Source organism: Squalius cephalus (assembly GCF_949319135.1).
Source record: "Squalius cephalus genome assembly, chromosome: 21".
NCBI lineage: Eukaryota > Metazoa > Chordata > Actinopteri > Cypriniformes > Leuciscidae > Squalius > Squalius cephalus.
This window is the reverse complement of record NC_137142.1, coordinates 26,916,207-26,936,355: the sequence shown is the minus strand read 5'-3', so window position 1 is coordinate 26,936,355 and position 20,149 is coordinate 26,916,207. Positions and strand designations below refer to the sequence as shown.

At 39.0% G+C, this 20,149-nt stretch overlaps 1 protein-coding gene across 4 annotated transcripts; it reads left to right on the top strand.

Moving 5' to 3' along the window:
* Positions 1 to 987: 987 nt before the first annotated feature.
* nsd2 (nuclear receptor binding SET domain protein 2) lies at positions 988 to 20,108 on the top strand. Of its 4 annotated transcripts, none has more exons than XM_079854468.1 (24): positions 988 to 1,241; positions 2,960 to 3,708; positions 3,864 to 4,056; positions 5,649 to 5,809; positions 5,924 to 6,385; positions 6,485 to 6,565; positions 6,661 to 6,832; positions 7,633 to 7,692; positions 7,824 to 7,933; positions 8,081 to 8,177; positions 8,288 to 8,406; positions 8,613 to 8,723; positions 9,844 to 9,967; positions 10,060 to 10,260; positions 10,842 to 11,021; positions 11,132 to 11,288; positions 13,354 to 13,556; positions 13,646 to 13,749; positions 13,916 to 14,185; positions 14,269 to 14,385; positions 15,250 to 15,391; positions 16,075 to 16,181; positions 16,789 to 16,984; positions 18,329 to 20,108. In XM_079854468.1, the coding sequence occupies exons 2-24, from the start codon at positions 2,974 to 2,976 to the stop codon at positions 18,637 to 18,639; spliced, it is 4,413 nt and encodes a 1,470-aa protein (XP_079710594.1). In that variant the 5' UTR covers positions 988 to 1,241; positions 2,960 to 2,973; the 3' UTR covers positions 18,640 to 20,108. The 4 variants fall into 4 exon arrangements, with proteins under 4 accessions (XP_079710594.1, XP_079710595.1, XP_079710592.1 ...); XM_079854469.1 differs by having other exon boundaries at positions 991 to 998; XM_079854466.1 differs by lacking the exon at positions 988 to 1,241 and adding an exon at positions 1,250 to 1,329.
* The last annotated feature ends 41 nt before the right edge of the window (positions 20,109 to 20,149 follow it).

The window sequence follows — 20,149 nt, the reverse complement described above, 5'->3', positions numbered from 1 at the left end:
GAAGAAACAGACTCATAAAACTCTAAATGAAATGACCAACAATGCACGTTGTTTAGAGTTCAGAAATCTGTAAAAAGCTACGTTTGGGAAAATTATGTAGCTTTATATTAATCCTAACTGTTAAGCACTGCCAATGAGCCTGTGTACAAGCAATGCGGCTTGTTTACTATACAGATTTTTTTTTTTTTTTACAAACAAAAACCCTTGCTAAATATGAATTAACAGAAATGGGTATATACTGCTTTTTGAAGCGGCAATCATTTTAATGGTTTGTGAACCCTGGCCAATGAGGTCTATATGATACGGGCCTTGGCGCCACTGTTGCCAGATCTCACTAGAAAAATAAAATACAAACTGGTCTGATAGAATACGCTCCAGATACATGACTAACCTAATTAAAATGAGTATATTGAGTATATGTTATACTCAATATATTGAGTATAATTAAAAATGGAGTCATTGTGTGCTTCATTGTTTTATTGTAGCATAAATGTACATAAAACATTGCATTTGCTTTAATGGAAGTGTCTTGTCAATAATTCTAGCTTTTAAAAATCAATTCAATGTTTCAAATACAACACAAGAATACAATTTTACGTGCTGTTACTTTACGTGCTACAGGGGACAAGCACTAGCACCAACTCCCAAACCCGCGAATGTCTAGATTTGACAAATCAGCAAGCAGAAAAAAATAGCTTATAATAAGCGCACATGGCAACAAAGTCTGGCGCGCTTATTTCCAGGTTGCCATGTCCTCTTTCTAATGTACAAATCGACTATGCGCTCACCTCTTATTAACTGAATAAATTACAATATATTTAATGCGGAAATTACACATTCCACCAATATTTTATCTTCTACCAACTATCACAAATAACAAAGGCAAAAATATGATCGTTATTTTTAATACAACGACGTAAAACTCAGCACGCGCCATCTTTTCTAAGTGCAACTGGCAACAAGATGAACTCCCTCCCTCTTGCATCTGACGTCACATGGTGAGAATTGCCTACCGTCCTCAATTCCTCGAGCAGTGATCTGTGTACCTTTGCCATTTTTCGAAATAAAAACAAAAACAGATGATCTCAGACTCCCATGGCTTTATCTTAAACTACGAACCTGCGATGAAGTTTGGAGTACGCCGGGGATAAGTGAAGATGTTCAACGGAAAGTCAGCCGCGAAGAGAGTGATATTTGAAAAGGCCGGTTGAATTGTGCCGTCGCGTGTCAGCCAATCGGATGTGAGTATTTTTGGCGCTGATTGGGATGAGAGAGTTTCCCCGCAAGCTCCTCAATACATGTCGGGAGTAATGGAGATGCTGCAAACAGGTTAATTTTCCCACATAAATAAGTCATGGCACATCATAGTTTGGGGGAATTGTTGTCTATTACACGCTGCAGTGTGATATTAGAGATTTCCTCTTATAGATAAACGAGTCGTTTTGTAGTATGTCACTGACTGAGGCAGCTGCAGCTGTACCTCACTTGCTAGCTGGCTAAGCTGTAGTTCGCGAGGTTTGTCAGCTTCAGTTTGAAGAGTAAATTATTCCAGTTAGTTAATAAAACGTGCCATGTGGGTATAATGTGTAGCACAGCCCCAGACACCTCCTCAGAGATTACACATTTAATAGCGTTGCAATGTTTGGGTCAGCTCAAGTTTTTTGTGCTCTGTCGAGCCATTTCTTTGCTAACATCTTCTTAGCTCTATCCAGTTACTTTCACGAGCATACGGCTTGATATATTTTACTCCACTGTGTATATGCATTTCCTGGTATCTGTCTGGAATCTGAAGCATTTTAGCATTTCAACAGAGAGCGCAATTCCCACGAAGGTGTTTTATTTTTATTTTGGTGTAAAAGTCTATTATCTGTATTCTCTTCGGTTATTTTCTTTCAGTTTTGCTGTGGTCTATTAGGACGGTTAAACGAGTCCATCAGTGACTCATCCATAATCTCCCTTCATTGATGTTAACGAGGCATCCTGACCGTTCAGCCTGAATAACAATAGCTTGATAACTGCCTCTTGTTTAGGACCGAACGGACATTTGCATTTGAGCAGTCACTGTTTTACATAAAGCTTTTCGGTTTTAAAAATCTGATTTGTCTATTGACGTTGTGCATGTTACGAATCAAAAGCGATACGTTTGATATTTAATTGATGGAAGTGCTCATTTTGTATCGAATTGTATTTTTGCATTTGGTTTCAGGATTCATTTGAGGGAGGTTGCGTCAGGGTTTGTGCATTGAACTGAATTAAAGCGGCTGGCCACCCACTCGCGCACTGGCAAACCTTTCCACGGAAGCCATTTTAATGTGGGACCAAACCATTCCAGTTCTCAAACTCCATCCTCGGCATAACCCACTCACATTTTTCACTTAACCAGTGTCCCACACGAACTGTAACTTCTTTATTTGTGGCTATTTAGAATCTGCAATACGCGTCATTCGCCACATGTGCAGTGGACAGAAAACTTGTTATATTTATTATATAAACGCGATTTTTTTTTTATTCTAGTCTTTGTTTATTTTGCGACAAATATATATATATATATATATATATATATATATACACACACACATACACACACATACACACACACTCTTAATATTATTATTATCATTATTTATTTGTTTTATTTTAAATAAATTTTAATTCATTGACAAAAATGGGCCTGGGGTTCAAAGGTGTGTCCTATTGATGTAGTTGTGTTTGCATTAGAATTTAACACTATTGTTCTTACAATACTGAAGTGCTTTATAAATTTTAAAGCATGAGTTGTAAAACTTTTCTAACCAAGGGTCACTCTAATATTAATACGCTTGACCTAGTTTGTTCATTAACTACCTTTGCAATGCTCTATTTGCATGCATGTACATTTTTTTTATATCAGTCAGTGTAGTACCTTAGGTGAGGACTTATCTAAATTTCACATTTGGTGTTCTTATTTTGTGTTTTGCAGGCCCCTGGTTTGTAATGACAGATAGTAAGGGGAGATCACTGCCTGCAATGCCAGAGCCCGGGAGTCCTACCACCATGAAACAGCCGTCTGATTCACCTGGTGGATGTAAGAGTCGGGGTGATGGGAGCACTGACCCTACTATGCTCATGGATAAAGCTGCTACCCAGCTGGCGGCTACACCTCAAGAAAATGTTCTGCAGATAATTGGCAGTCATGGTCACAACCACACCCACGAGCGGCTAAAGGACCTGACTTCCCGCTTGTTAAATGGCGATCAAGACAAAATTACAAAGCTCTGTGCTGCCACAGCTCCACAGCCTCTTCTCAAAGGGGTGGAGCCTCTTCCTCAACACGCCAGCCCTCCGAGGAAGTCCAGCATTTCTCCTGAACTCACTTTCAAAATAACCAAATGTGTGGTAAATCTAGGTGGGAAGACAAGCCGATACGGATCAGATTATGAAGCGGAGAGAGAAGAGGAGACGGATGCACCTTTGAGACTATCAGAAGGTGTTCTGTCCTCTCCAACTGGCAGGAGAGAAAGACGAAAGAAAAAGAGGGGGCTTGTGAGGAAGAGAACTCCACCAAATCGGAGACGTCCGATTTTAAACCCTACTGCGAATTCTGTTCGATCCCCTCTTCTGCAAACCACCATAAATTCGAATGACCTCACCATTGAACCATGCATTCTTCCCACTAATGAGCAGACTGATGGCGAAATACCTGCTAGTGTAAATCCCATACCTATCCAGGTATGGCACACATTTACCTGCATGTTTCCCTCCTTCAATTCTCTTTAATAGTAAATTAGTTTGTTTTCTAATTTGTTGATTGTCTTCAGGAAAATGTATTAACCCCTTGTAGACTAGATTCTATTCTTGAGACTTAGTTCATTTCTCTTTTGCAGCAGCCTGTGTATGCCTGTGAAGTGAGTGATGTTGCACAGGACGTGGATGATGTGAAAGTGAGCGGTACAGAGACCCAAAAGCATGTGCAGTACTCAGTGGGAGATGTCATCTGGACCAAAGTGTCTGGATACCCGTGGTGGCCATGCATGATCACTACAGACCCACAGTTCAACATGCACTTTAAGTCGAAAGGTAAGGTGTGCTAGATCAGTTGACTTGTTGTTTTTCCGTGCTTTTAGCACCATTTCCTCAACCAACAACAGATTTGCATCATAACTCTCTTACTCAATTACTGTCAGTTTGTGGCAGTGGATGCCAGGATGATGCTTTTGTAACATTGGTTCCACCTTTACATAATGATCTGTATTTAGACATGTAAAAGCCTGAATCAGATAGCTCAATCAATAACATTACTAGAACAGTAATGCTAACTGATAGATACTGACTAAAACATACCAGTCAGATGTAGAAAAATAGTAGTGACTAGAGAACTTTTAATTTAGTTCAACTGATTGCAAAGGCTACATGAGAGTGAGTTCAAGAGTTTAGGTGACATGGCACACTGCATATTTTACCACCTATGGAGGAGAATCAGAATCAGAGCCCCTTTCATACAGAGATTCCGGAAAACACACGGAAAATGTGTCCTGGGATCGTTTGATTATGGTTCATTCACACTGCCAGTGATTTTCTGGAATCTGTGAGTGTGTTCACACACTCATCCCAAAAAACTCATCACCCACGTGACGTCAGGATGTGATAACTCCTGTCAGATATCAGTTCTTCCTAAGTGACAACAATTTGCTATGTCTATTAAACCTTTGACAAGGACGCTCACTGCAAAACATATGTGTGTATATGTATATATTATATACACACACACACAGCAGATTTCACACAAACATACACACACATATATTATTTATATATATATATATATATATATATATATATATATATATATATATATATGTGTGTGTGTGTGTGTGTGTATATATATATATATATATATATATATATATATATATATATGTATATGTGTGTGTGTGTGTGTGTGTGTTTGCGTGAAATCTGCTGTGTTGTGACCGAAGGAGCACCTGCGCAAAACTTTTTTTTTTCTTCTTCTTTTTTTTTTTTGGGCAAAACACGACATGGAAGATGAGCGGGATCTCTAGGGTTGGTGGAAAACGACAGAGATGTTTTTCCTGTTACTGTCAACACTGTGCAAACTTGTTTTTGAAGTTGAAGTTCCAGAGGAATTTGTGTGACTGTTAAACCTGTTCACCCAGAAAAGTTTCATAATTGGTTATTACGTGCTTTATCTCTTTTGCTCCAGTGTGCTGACTGCTGAGGGGGCTGCTGTGTTTACATGTATTTGTTTCCTAAAATTCAGCACATTGCAAAAAGGTATTTTCTGTGAGAAACGGACTTTGAGTTCGGGCTTAAAATGTAACCGTTCCGGTCGGGTTGTGTTGAGTTAAATGATCTCGGGTACGGGCCGGGTTCAGGCTTCAATTTAAAGCCTGTTCAGACATTATAAATGCTGAGAGAAGAGTTGTGACCCTATCAAAAACAAAACTCGCATTTGGTCCAAAAAGATGGCTTGAAAGCTCTGATAGGGGAGAGCACAGATCCTGTGGAAATTGTTTGTGAAAGTGTGACCCTGAGCTAACATAAGCAGAGAGAATGACTTGCTTCCAACTGTCAACAGGGCAGTATGAGAAATGTAGCACCTGTAGAAGTGAATTTCTTAATTTTTCATAGATATTTTTGCATTTTGGCAGTGAATAGCCGCACAGGATTGTTGTACCATGTGCAGTACTTCGGAGATGCCCCAGAGAGTGGATATGTCTTTGAGACGAGCATAGTCACCTTCTCAGGAAGACACCAGTACCAGTCACTTAGCCGCAGCAACAAACTACCCATTGATATCAGTGGAAGGAAGGTACAGTAAATATTGTGTATATATCTTTCACTTCATGGGGGAAGTTTTTCCATACATTTGCTGGAATTTCATGAAACTACTTGGTCTCACACTTCTTTGATGTGCTCTCTACAGCGGGCAGTTCCTCGTAAGTTCCGGGAACAGTGGGAGACAGGTGTGTCACAGGCAACCGAAGCATTGGGTCAACTAATAGAGGAGCGACTGGCCAAATTCAGCTTTGTTTATGAAAAGGGGAAACCCCAGTTCAATCCTCGCATGCTACAAGAGCTTCAAGCACAACGCAGTCTGGAACCACAGCAAGACCAAGCTCAGAGGGAGTCTCAAGAGCTTGTCAGCCTCACTCCCCCCGACTCCACTCATTCCAGCCCCAACTCCACAATACCTACCACCATCCCAGGCCTCTTTTCCCACCCCACAGACAACAGCACTTCATCAGGGAAAACCACCCTACCCAGAAAAGCACCTAAAACGTCAGTGAAGAAGAATCACTGCAGACAGCGTGGCACAACACTGAAGTATAAGACGACAAAAGCTTCCTCTGCAAAACGGATCCCTCTGACTGAATCTACTGTTCAGGTAGCAGACAGCGATGTGGTTGGCATTGTTTAGCTCTGTGTAGGATAAGGATGTTATTGTGAGGCTAGATATGTAATGTTTCTAATCTTGGCATTGTAGGATTCCTGCATTTCATCAGAGACACCTGAGCACCAGAGGAAAAGAAATACAAATGCTGGGAAACGGACTTACCGGAAAAAAGTGTGTTTGGTCTCATTATATCATGATCAGTGGTTCTGTGGTATTTTTGTGGTAATCACCTTTTCTTTATTTAATTTATCTTTCCATATTTGAAGGACCTGCTCTGTATTGATCTAGACCTTCAGCTAAAAGCTCCTCAGAAGAAACAGAGACAGATCAGACAGAAGTTTCCTGCAGCACCAAATTCAGTGAAGAAGAGGAAAATAAAAGCAGGTGTCAGTATCTGTGACACTTTAAGTGCAGTTTCCACTAATCCTGGACTTTCAGGTGAGACATTTATCTTAAAACGTAAAAACTGTAAAGGGCAAACAATTACCTAACCAGTGAAATTAGTTTTTTCTAAATGATAAAAATATGTAATTTACTTCTTTAACCAACTATAAATATTAGCAAATATTTATGGTATAATTTTAAAACGTAGACATTTGAAATGTATGTTATAATGGTGTGTGATTATCACGATTTTAGATTGTGAATAATTAACATGTCTCCACGATCTGCCTTTGAAGAGATATCTTAGTTTTGTGCTACAGCGCGCATTCTATCAGTCCCAATGTAATGTGCAACCACATCACATTTAGCAACACAGCGGTAGGGTTACGCTCAAGTGACATTGCAGTGACGTGCGAGCACTGAACTGTTCTCTTTCGTGTCTAATACGCACAATTTTACATAAACAGTCATTTATATCTTGACTTGAATGTAAATCGTTTGGATGCATGTCAGGATATTAGATCCGTGGTCTTAAAGTGACAGCATTTGTTATTTTTTTAATAACATAGATAAAATAAATCTAATCCACCCTTAGTTCGGCCTAAATGGTTTGTCTTTTTTGTTTTTTATCTCGTAAGGCTAAATTATTACAAAAATTTGGCTGTACTGCTCAGTGACGTGCAAAATGGTCTTTAAAACCAACATGAAAAAGAATTCTGAAAAAAAATTGTGATATGATATTTTTGCCACATCACCCTCCCCTAATTAAACAATCTCTTTATGCCTTCATGTTTCAAGGCTGCCGTTGCATGTATTTTTGTTCCTGTAGTAATTTTCTGTTTTTCTGTTATCAGATATAAAGGTATCAGTTCTAAGCCCAAATCTTTTGGAGAAGGAGGATGGCTCTTCTAAAGGTGTGTGGGTGGTTTCATTATTAGTTGCAACACTAGTTGTTTATAGAAAAGGTATACTGAATGGAAAAACCTAAAAAAATTGTTATAAAAGGCTTCAAACGATAAGCATGCATTCTGACTGCTTCATACAGGAAAGAAAAAAGGCTACAAACGTTTACGAGAGTCAAAGGAGGATGTGGCACTGCAGCCTAAAATGAAAATCAAGCTTGAAAAGGAGTTGAAAAAGCAGAAAGGCCAAAAGGTGATATGAGAGAAAATGCCATGCATTAGTTCGAGCTGAGACTTTTTAGCATTCATTTTTAAATAATTAATGCAAAATTAAAATAAAAGAATAATTAAAAGAATTCAAATAAAACAATAAAATATTTTTTCTCTTCATTTCTATCAGAATGCACCATCAGCTGAGGCCTCTGTCACTAAACCGAGGGGAAGAAGGCGGAAACCCGACAGGGATGAAAAAAGGAAACAAATGAAAAAAGCCCCAAGTAAATCTGCAAACTAATATGAACTACAGAAATGGCTCAGTCTAAATACTGTTCATCTTTGTGTCCTTTTTATATTTGTTTCTAAATTTCAGTTTTTCTTTGTTCCTCAGGTGAGGAGGAGTCTCCTGCTAAAGTCAAACGTGTCAGGAAGCGGAAACAGGATTTAGGGAGACAATCGTTACCTGTCGCATCCAAAAAGCGGCGTGGATCATCTTACCCTGAGCCAGAGGTGTGTGTATTTTTTGTTTGTTTTCTAATATGTGAAATATCATTCTTAGAACCTGACAATTTGTAATTCCGTTTGAAAATGTGATTTGCATCATGTGTTTCTTGGTTTGAATAATCAACTTTATTTGGAACCGTAAATGAATGGTTTCTGTCACTTTTGCCTGCCAGATGTCCTTTAAGTAAATATAATTTTAATGCATATTTTAGAGTTTGCTGTGTGAGCAGAGACCCGATTCTCCCAGTGACAGTACAGACGAATCACATCCCTCAAAAAAGACGGAACGCACTGCCGGTGCCAAAAAAGAGAGCGTGTGTCTGGTGAGTGACCGGTCCGTGTAGAGAGGTGTTGAACTCTAGCATTAATGCAGGGCTGGGCAATAAAAAGATAACGATAAAGGCATTATATAGGTAAATTTGACCTGCTGGCACTTATAGCTATAAATGCCCCATTTTTAATCTGCTTTTATCTAAACAATTTTTAACAACAGGGGATTGTAAATAACACAATTTTAGTGAAAGTCATTGACTGGGAGACATGGATATTTTATTGAAAATCTGTTATGTGTTAATTAATGCAGACATGTATTAAAGGGGTAATGCAATATAATTACAGTATTTTTGTTATTAAGCTTTAGCATTTGCGCATTTGTATTTACTAAATGCATTCGGGTTACTGTTTTTCATAACAAATACCATTTAAACCATATAGTAACATTTCACCATGGCAGTGAGGGGCTATGCGTGGTTTTACCTTTGGCTGTCATGATCTAAATGTATGATACTATGAATGACCATTGGTTCATTTTAATAAAAGGAGAGTCCTTACTCAAACACTCTGAATATTTAAATATACAAAAATGAAGATTTTTCCATATGTTACTGTTTTTGTTTTCAAGCTACAGCTACTGTCAAATGAGCATTTCTAAGAGACAGAACGTAATATTGTTAATATTGCAGCCTGCACTGCAAACTTTGCTGAAGATACGTGCCATCAAAGTCAGGCAACACAAACCTGTTGTATGACTTGAAACAATATCACCCATCAGATAATGCAAAAACTAAGATTTTTTTTTTTTTTTTCTTATTGAGATATTCATTTTGTTTAGAACAAAAGACAAAGTATTTTACTTCAGTTTACTCATTCATGTTTAGATGTAGAAAAAATATTTTATCATTATAGACCTAAATGTTTAGAATATTCAGATTTGTGAAATGTTCACCTGTTTGGAAAGTTTTTGTCATGTTCTGACAATAAAGAGTAGTTTCTTCAACATTCACTCCGGAGGAAAATCTTCCTTTAAACTTGAAAGAAATAATAAGATTTGGCATTTATCATGATAATTATCTATATCGGCCGATATGAAAAATTATATTGTGATAATTGTTTTGGCCATATCGCCCAGCCCTACATGAATGTGTTTGTGTTGTTGTTTTCCAGGTGTGTGAGCAGACCGGGGAAGATCTAGTGATGTGTGAGGGACAGTGCTGTGGCTCTTATCACCTGCATTGTATTGGACTTGAGCGATCAGCAGAAAAGGTGCTCTGCACTGCCTGCATCTCAGGTGAGATACACTGATGTCATGTTACTGATGTTGTGTTTAGAAAAATCAGCTTTTTCACTATTGTGAGCTATAATTTTCTTTCACTTTTTCAGGTGTGCATGTGTGTTTCACCTGTAAGAAGTCTGAAGGAGAGGTGCGGCGTTGCTGTGTTCTTCACTGTGGCCGCTTCTACCATGAGGCCTGTGTACGGTTGAGCGCTCTGACTGTGTTTGAGAACCGAGGCTTCCGCTGCCCTCTGCACACATGCCTCAGCTGCCACTACAGTGGCCGTGGCACCGGCAAGGCCACCAAAGGTACAAAAAAAAGATATGAATGTTTACGCACTGTCAGCAAAGACGATGCAATATAAAGTGGGTCCAAATAAAAAGACATTTATGTTGTGTTTAACTACTATGTACTAACATTTAAATTGAATAATTTGATACAATGCACTTATTGTGTACATGTAATGCTGCACTTATAATTCAATACCTGGAGTAATTATTTCTGTAATTCCTTGTATAATTACACCGTTGACTCTTCCTACCCATTAACTCACCCTTAAACCTAACCATAACATGATGAAACCTGTCCTTACCTTTACCCGTATCCCACCTCAATAGCAGCAAGAGTTTTGGAATGCAACATGAACACAATAAGTAGATTATACCAAACTATTGTTGTCTTTTTTTTTTCATAAGTACAGTTTGAAAACAGAAAATATTATGTGGGACCTTTTCTTTCATCTAATTTAATTCAAACTGCAAACAAACATCAACTACACGCTTCTAATAGGTGAAATGATATGAAAACGCTAAATGAATCTCCAACAAAAGGACTTATTTAGTTGGTGTTGGTTTAATCACCGAATACATTTCCTGTTGTCCCCTTGCAGGAAAGATGATGCGTTGTTTGCGCTGTCCCGTGGCCTATCATGTTGGAGACCTGTGTGTTGCTGCGGGCAGTGAGATGCTGTCATCTTCTGCCATTGTGTGCACAAACCACTTCAGGGCTAAGAAAGGCTACAGTCACCACTCTCACGTCAACGTCAGCTGGTGCTTTATCTGCTCAAAGGGTGCGTTTTCCACTGTCATTATAAAGCTCTGTTTTATTCCTTTTTTAATGTATGGCATTTGAAGTTAAACATGACGGCAATATATAAATGGATGCATTTGTGTGTTGAAGGTGGCCGTCTGCTGTGCTGTGAGTCATGTCCAGCTGCATTTCACCCTGACTGTCTGAACATCGCTATGCCTGATGGCAGCTGGTTCTGTAATGATTGTCGCTCAGGGAAGAAACCCAAATACAGAGATGTTATCTGGGTCAAACTGGGGAACTACAGGTCAGTCACCACACCAGGGTTTCCGTTGTCCGGTAATTGCCGGACATTGGCCGGAAAAAATATGAAATTTTTCGACAAAATTAAATCTCTCCGGTCAAATTGTCCGATTAAAATTGCCTTATAATCCCGCCCCCCTAACACAATCTGAATTTGAGAATAAGCCTAAAATGTATAAAGCAAAAATACACCGACCTTTGGCTGTTATAAAGGAACAGGCTCTACCGTTTGAAAGTTATTAAACATTATTACATGACTTGGTTGAATTCCAATGTGGAATGCGGTCTGTTATTTCTTGATATCAGACCGCTGCGAAGCACTAGCGGCGCCAGGATTTTGAGGTGCACCTCCAGAAAACTGGATGGGCCAGTTAAAATAAGCCAAAAAATAAATAAAAACGGGTTCCCCTTCATCTCCGTTTCAGCGCTTTTCTGGGCACTGAGGGCAGTGACTCAGTAGCCTACCTGAATTTAATGCGTATAGGTAAAAAAAAAAAAAAAAAAACTTAAACAGGATTTTTTTTGTTGCTTTTTTAATACAATTACAATTTCATTTAATTTATTGTTTAATAAAATTATAGGCCTATTATTTTTAGTTTATTAACAGCAACAACAGCTGTAAAGATGAAGTTGACGATCGCCATCTCCATTAGTGAACGCGCCTAGAGAGAAATGCACATCATGGATTACATAATCAGAGAGTAGCCTATTTCTTTTCGTTTTAAATAGTTAAAAAGACATTTCAAGCTTTAAGATATATTTCATGTCTGTGAGGCCTACGCTGAGTTTCGTTAAATTAGGATGAGATGCGCTCCTGTTCACGAGCAATGCAAGTGACCGCGCGGTCGCCTCCATGATTAGGCCTATCGTCTGCTATATTTTGCTGCTTATTTATTAAATACAGGCAATTGGTTGATAAAAAAATTATTAAAATTAAGATACAATTTATACAAAACGAAATTCACTTCAAAAAAGTCATTCTACAAAACCAAACTTAATTAAGTGGTCAAAATCATGTCTGACCCGCTCCATGTCTCTCGATATTGCGCATCCTATCTTACTCGTGCGGTTCACTTTTCATAATCAACATAAATAAATAACATTATAATATTTTAACAAATATTAAACTAAATCAGCTCATTTAATGGCTACAACACGTATAGTAGACCTAGACTCTCTATTTGTACAAATTGCTGCACATTCATTTTATTCTGAATTTTGCACACATAAGTTGAAAGGCATTTGTTTGTGCATGCATAGCAAAACATATCTGCAACATTTATCAAGTTCACTGATAATTATGCGCGCATTTATTAATTATTATCTTAATGAATAATGAAACAAGGACGAAGCATTTAAACTGCGTTGTTTGTTTAGAATGGAATGGATCGCAAATAGATCCGAATGAAGAAACGTACATAACCATAGTAGAAAATGGGTCTCGAGTGTTCCTGCAGAGAGGGGGTTCTCGCTGCAGAATCGGATCAAGACGAAGCAGCAAAGTCGCCTTGCGGAGAACAAGGTTACGCGGCTTATGCGCATTGCAAGTTGTGGAGAGACACTGGGAAGTTCGCTTGAGTAAAAACAATAGGCTTCAGATATTTTATGTGGGGAAGGGTGATTGGTTTGTTAAACTATGAATGTGAAACCATAAAAAACAATTGGCGTTGATTGACGCCAATCGGACGTTCATGTTTTTTTCCGTTTTTTTTATTTGAAAGTTAGGCTAATAAACATGTTGCGTTCGGCCTGATCATTTTTTAAGTTACATAGCCTGCCTCCAGTTTTCCTCAACTTGACTAATTAAGAGGCGATATTTGACCGGCATATCTTCAAAATGTCCGGAAAACGAAACCTCTGCCGGTCACTTTGACCGGCACCATTTTTTTCTAGCGGAAACTCTGCACCACACACCTTTAGCTTAAACGTACAGATTTGTATTTGTTTTATTTAAGGGTTTGGCGGTTTCTAGGGCTAGAGAGCACTATTGAAAATGATAAAAATTACTAAGCTACATTTTAGCGAGGTAATTGTCCTGTCCTAACGTTTGACTTCATTTAAAATTCTAGATGGTGGCCTGCAGAGATCCGTCACCCTAAGAACATCCCAACGAACATCCAGCACCTGCGTCATGAGATTGGAGAGTTCCCTGTGTTCTTCTTTGGCTCTAAAGACTATTTCTGGACACACCAGGGCAGAGTCTTTCCTTACATGGAGGGGGACAGGGGAAGCAAATACCAACATACTGGCATTGGGAAGGTCTTTAAGAATGGTAAAATATTCTTTGTTTTAATATCTTATTTGTAATCACAGTATTGTCAGTGCTGTTGTGAAATGGTTCCTCTGTATCCATTTGTGCAGCCCTGCTGGAGGCTGAAACTCGCTTTAAGGAGATCGAGATGGAGAGAGAGGCCAAAGAGGCTCAAGAGAACAACAAGAAACCTCCTCCATACAAATACATCAAGGTATTGCCATTCAATATATGACCTTTATAAGACTGCCATGGTCTTGGAAAACCTGAACATGTCGGTTTGATTTCCAGGCCATGACCATTTCTGTAGTCATTTTAATGTTATGAATGTAGTGAGTCTGTTTAAAGAGATTTTAAAAGCTTTATTTTTTTATTATTAGGTGAATAAGCCTTGTGGACGAGTGCAGGTCTACACCGCAGACATTTCTGAGATCCCCAAGTGTAACTGTAAGCCGTCAGACGAGCGTCCCTGCAGCTTTGAGTCCGAGTGTCTGAACCGCATGCTGTTGTACGAGTGCCATCCTCAAGTGTGTCCCGCTGGAGAGCGCTGCCAAAACCAGGACTTCACCAAACGCCACTATCCCGAGACCAAGATCATCCGCACCGCTGGCAAAGGCTGGGGTCTGCTGTCACTGCGAGACATTAAGAAAGTAAGTCCACTAGCTTTTGAAAACATTTAGCAAAGGAGATTTGCTGTATGTGATTGCTGATTGGCTGTTTCTGTGTCCTTCAGGGGGAATTTGTGAATGAATATGTGGGTGAACTGATAGACGAGGAGGAGTGCAGAGCCAGAATCAAATACGCTCAAGAGAACGACATCACACATTTCTATATGCTCACTATTGACAAGGTAAATAAAGGCGCCATGTGCTTGCTCTGCTTGTTACGGTACGGGGCTCATGCCTGATTTTGGCATGTTTGGACACCCTATACAGCAGAGCCAGAGAAACAGGGTTGCATTTGGGAGTGTCACTGAACAGCTTTGTGTGGTACTACAGGTCACAGTACTAGGGGTGGGCGATATGACCAAAATCTTATATCATGATATGAGTCATTTTATTTCACAATAACGGTATATATCACAATATAGTTATTTTTGCTTTAAAAAAATGTATACCATTGAAATATCATCATTCTTATCACCATTTTCATTTATCCATTTCCATTTATCACCAATATTTAAAAAACTAATACTAGCCTAAAAGTAAACTGATAAAGAAAGAGCAAAGAAAACAAACTACAATAGAACAAAGACACAAATGAAATAGACCTATCTGAAAAACTTCAAGCATTAGAAATACTACATAAAATGTATAAAGTAATCAAATGTATAAAAAAAACCCAATGCATAGTCTTTACTACTAAATACATATTTATTCTTATTTGTTACAAAAGCGATTTAGTCAAGAGCAATGAGATGTTCAGGGGTTTTTTTTCTTTTCTTTTTTGAATAGTAATGACAGCAGGTAAATTTGAATGCTGTCACTTTAAGACCGACTGCATGGATCCAATATATTAGTGTTTTCTCTCTCAACTGTTAGTTAATTTGAGGCATAAATGACTTTGCTTGCAAATACACGATCACTTGTTTATTTATAGGTGTCTATTTAACTGTTCAAGCCCAATTAGGTGGCAAAGTTCAGTTATCACGCGCTCTGAGCAGTGGTTTCATGTAACGTGTACCTTTATTGTGCTATACACTGTTTGTGTGCAGGATCGGATTATAGATGCGGGACCCAAAGGGAACTACTCTCGCTTCATGAACCACAGCTGCCAGCCCAACTGCGAGACTCAGAAATGGACGGTTAACGGAGACACTCGCGTTGGCCTGTTTGCCGTGTGTGACATTCCTTCTGGTGAGCTCACATTCTAAACATAAGAGATTTGATGGATTTTTGTGGAAGGCTGGGTGATAAATTGAAATTTGAACATTTCTCCCACCTCTAATTTTAGCTACAGTGTTGCTAAAATATATATTTGGTGTTTCCCACTGGATTTTGTGAACAACCCATTTTCAGTGTTCACATTGAAGAAAAAAGTCTTTGCATTGACTTGTACCTGGACTTTAAAGTGGATTCAAACCTCTTAAGTTTCTCAGTCCACATTACAATCATACTGGTGTTTTTAGGAAGTCATAACAATTTGAACAAGTTATTAATAAAACTGTTATTATTGTCCTTAAGACAGTTATGCATTGATGTTGTAATACAACTGCACTGTAAAATAAATGCAAATGAATATTAAACTGCAGTTTCTATGAAAACAGGTTTACAAACTTGACTGCTAAGAGCTGCTTGCGTGAACGTGAATTGATTTTTGTTTGATTGATTTATAAAATGGAATCTTGTTATAAGTAGTTTAAAAATATTTTTGGTTCATTATGAAACTGGCGGGACAGATTAGACTATGGCAGGCCCTCTGCATATTATTATAAAAATTATATATTAAATTTACTACATTTTCTAGCTATCTTTTGTTGCCAAATCTTGTTGTTTTTTTTCTCAGAATTAATTGGCCATTTGTGTGTCAATGTTTTCAGGCACTGAGTTGACATTTAACTATAACCTGGACTGTCTTGGGAATGAAAAGACTGTATGTCGCTGTGGAGCTCCTAACTGCAGTGGTTTTCTAGGTGACAGACCCAAGGTGAGTGACTGTTACTGCCTCTGTCATTATTGATGTCTTGCTGGTGTGGTGTAGTTAGTGGTTAAAGCTCAGGCCTGGTATTTAGAAGGTTTGAGCCTTGTAAAGTATGAGCTATCACCTTTGTGACCTTCAAAACATTTTGTCCCTATAATATTTGTACTACAAGTAAGGGTTAATGCCCGACGAGGTGTCCATTTTCAGGTATTAATGGACGACGCGCGTCGGATCCATTAAAGTCCATTAATACCTGACAATGGACACCTCGAAGGGCATTAACCCGCTTATACCATGATCACTTGCCAAATAACACATTTTTAAAACATTAGTTTATATTTTAATTAGTTTTACAATCGAAATCTAAAGTTTTTACAAACAATAACTTGGTTTCCCTGGTTACGCCTGATGGTTTATTTACTAGGTGTCCTCTATCACTTTTTAATGGACACCCTGCAGCCAATCAGAATCGAGTATTCACCCAGACCATGGTATAAGTTTGGATAACAACATCTGCTGCATAACTACTTTATTACTTTCCACTCCTTGAACTGGATGTCAATGTATATGCAAATGGAAGTCTTGACACTTGCTTTTCACCCACCAACTTCAGAACGGTCATCCTTCTGAGCCCAAAAACAAGCATCAGAAGAAAAAGCCCAAGCGGAAAAGGGCCCGGAACGAAGGCAAGAAGTCTGAGGACGAGTGTTTCCGCTGTGGTGATGGAGGAGAGCTGGTTCTGTGTGACAAGAAGGGCTGCACTAAAGCCTATCACCTTTCCTGCCTAGACCGCACCAAGAGACCATTTGGTAACCTTTACTCTATAATGCGGACAGTAAATTAAAAAACAAACAAGTAATTAATCATGATTAAAGGGGCATTCCACCCATTGGAACATTGTTTTTTATTTAAAGTGGGTCATATATGTAGTCGAAATGTAAAATAAATTTTAAATTTGGTGCCTTCGTGACCGAGGAAAGACAAAAAATAACTTCAGGACGCATTTGTATGAAAGACAACAACTCCCACAATGCACCACATTGCACAGCTCCGTAAGCCACTCCCACTAATCCAGAAAGCGCATATCTGCCTATAAGAGAAATCACTCTTCCGTCTACAAGGCTAGCTACCACCAGAGCTTGAAATTCATTTCACATTCACACAAAATGTCTAGTTAGTTGGCGAACTCATTAGTGCATTACTCCTCGTTTGTATTTCTTTCGAAAAGGTGAATTATTGCATGGTACCTGGATGTTCAGTCAGAACATATGCGGTGCGAAACTAGGATAGTTCTCAACACAAACGTCCGTGTCCTCGTCTGATTCAGAGATTTCATCCAGGAGAAATTGTCATCGTTGAAATTCTTTGCCGCAGACGGACTCTATCTCTGTGTTCGTAGTTGCATCTTACAGTCTATGAGTTGCATAGTGAGATCACCGGCGCCACCAGTCCGCCCTAACTCGAGCCAGTCCGGGCTCCTCGTCCGCGGCAGGCAGGTCTTCTGCCTCGGCTGCTCTTCGCTATAATGCGGCTTGTAAAGGTAGCCACAAACACCTGATTCAAGCATCAGACTTCCGAAATCCTCTTCTTCTATATCATATTGAGCACTCTCCTCCGGTATTGTCATAACTTTACATCTGTCTCCACAGCGCCTGTTAGCTTAGCTTCAGACAAGATGGAGGATATTGCTTTCAGTTTCAGAGAGTAAAGTCCCACCCACTGATCTGTAATAGGTCTGTAGCGTGAGCGGGTCCCGCCCCCTGGGAAAGATGAGGAACGAGTGTTGTAGTCTCAACAGAAATCCCCCCCTCTTACACTTCCTCCTACAATGACGCAAAATGACGATTTTTGCGTCATTGTAGGAGGAAGTGTAAAAGGTAAATAACGGATTTCTCCCGTCTCAGGGGAAAATGAGAGAGTGTTGCACGACCATTCAATAGTATGACTGGGTTTCTAACAATGCAAAGCTTAATGCAAATGGGTGGAGTGTCCCTTTAAGGTTAACGTTAAGGTTTTTTAAAATTATAATAATTTTACATTCAATGTCCAAATGATGGGGAAACGACAAAGACAATAGGCTTTAATTGTCTTCTGTCCCTTTTTTAATTTTTCCATTGACGACGTTTACATTTGTGATCCGTGTTTTCTTCCAGGTCGCTGGGACTGTCCCTGGCATCACTGTGACGTGTGTGGAAAGAACTCCGATGCTTTCTGCCAGCTGTGCCCTAACTCTTTTTGCAAGGCTCACCAGGAGGGGGCGCTGCGGTCTCACCCGCTCTTGGGCCAGCTCTGCTGCCAGGAACATGAAGACTCCGACATCCGCCCTCAGGCAGAGTCCCCGCTGGAGCACAGCGCTGAAGTACCCTCATCCACCAAACCACGCAAGTACAGGCGCAGAACAGAGGCCAAAACCAGCAGCAAAGCACCTCTCAAGAAGAGGTCCAGAAAGTCTGCTGACGTGTAGTGGGATATCGAACTATGGGACCTGCCTTTCCTCCCAGTAATCCCGACGACCTCCTCCTCAGCTCCTGCCCCAAATGATTCAGTGATCTTGACGTCGTGTGACTGTTCTGCCAAGCTGAAAGCACTGTATGTGTCTGATCAGGGAAGCGTGTTAACACTGTAGAGCTCCTCAGAGCTGCCGAATCAGGTCTCCCTCCACTCACACTGCCTCCTCATGTTCCACTTGTGTATGTGTGTGTTTGTGTGTGTGTGTGTGTGTGTGTGTGTGTGTGTGTGTGTGTATGCATGCACTGCCAAATAGACGACAGAGCCGACAGACCGAACACCTCAAATAAACAGCATTACGGACGCCAAACTTGAAACCTTTTTTACGCCGTTATGAATCTTGGCATAGTTTTTTTTTTTTAAACAGTAGATATGTATATGGAAATGTATATGAAAGACCAAAATTATAATTCTGGATTTATTGTTAGTAAAAGATGCCAGAAGTTTTTGTTTTTAACAAGTGGTATCTTTAAATAAGACACTATGGGTAGCCCTTGAATTACATTTTTAGAGTCAGTTCATATAACTATAGAGCAGCACAATTTTTTTGTTTATTATATATAGCTTGGTTAATTTTTGTAGCTCATTTTTGAGTTTGAGTAACCAGGACGTTAGGATGTTAAATCTACCTATTCAGAGTTTTAAAACGGCAAATCATGACGGGCTTCTTGTGATACGAGAAATAAAGCTATTTCAAGCAGTTGTGGTGTGATTTTTATTAATTTTCATTTACATTTATTTATTTGTTTAAAATTGTCAGTTTCAAACTTCAATTCACATTTCTGTTTGTGATTTGTTAAAGTTGCAGCATGCTGTTGTTATTTTTTTATATATAAAGAACAAAAACTGAGCAAGAACACATTGCATTACCCTTCACAACGGCAAATTAGGCTATTTTATAATTTGAATTGTCAGGTCAATTTAATGTCCATAATAATAAAAAAAGAAAAATATGGATATTTTTGGTTATGGAGTGGCAGTTTTGGTGTTAGTGATAAAATGATTGTCCGTTATCACGTAATTACAACAACAATATTCATCAGTGAGTAACTTGCAGTCTCCAACCATTTGAGACAAATCTTCCCCACTGCAGCTACACTTTAACAAAAATCTGGATTTGTGAAACCATTACATTTAAAAGTGCATACAAATGGAGAGGCTGATCAGCGTGTAAATTAACCCCACATTATTTCTGAGAGGTCTATCATCATCCATTTAAGTGCTGAACCTAAACTATTGAACATGAAGTGCGCCATTATGTGTGGAATTGTAATGTGATAGTACATTGTTGCTTAGGCCCAGTTATGAATGAAATTGTAGCATATTGTATGTATTCTGCTCACTTTTCTCCCCCCTTTTATCATTATTATTTTTTTAACAAAAACCGTTGGCATTAGGCAATAAACATTTCGAACAGTAGTATGCTACATTATCACTGTATGTGTCATCATTCAACGTTGTCTAGA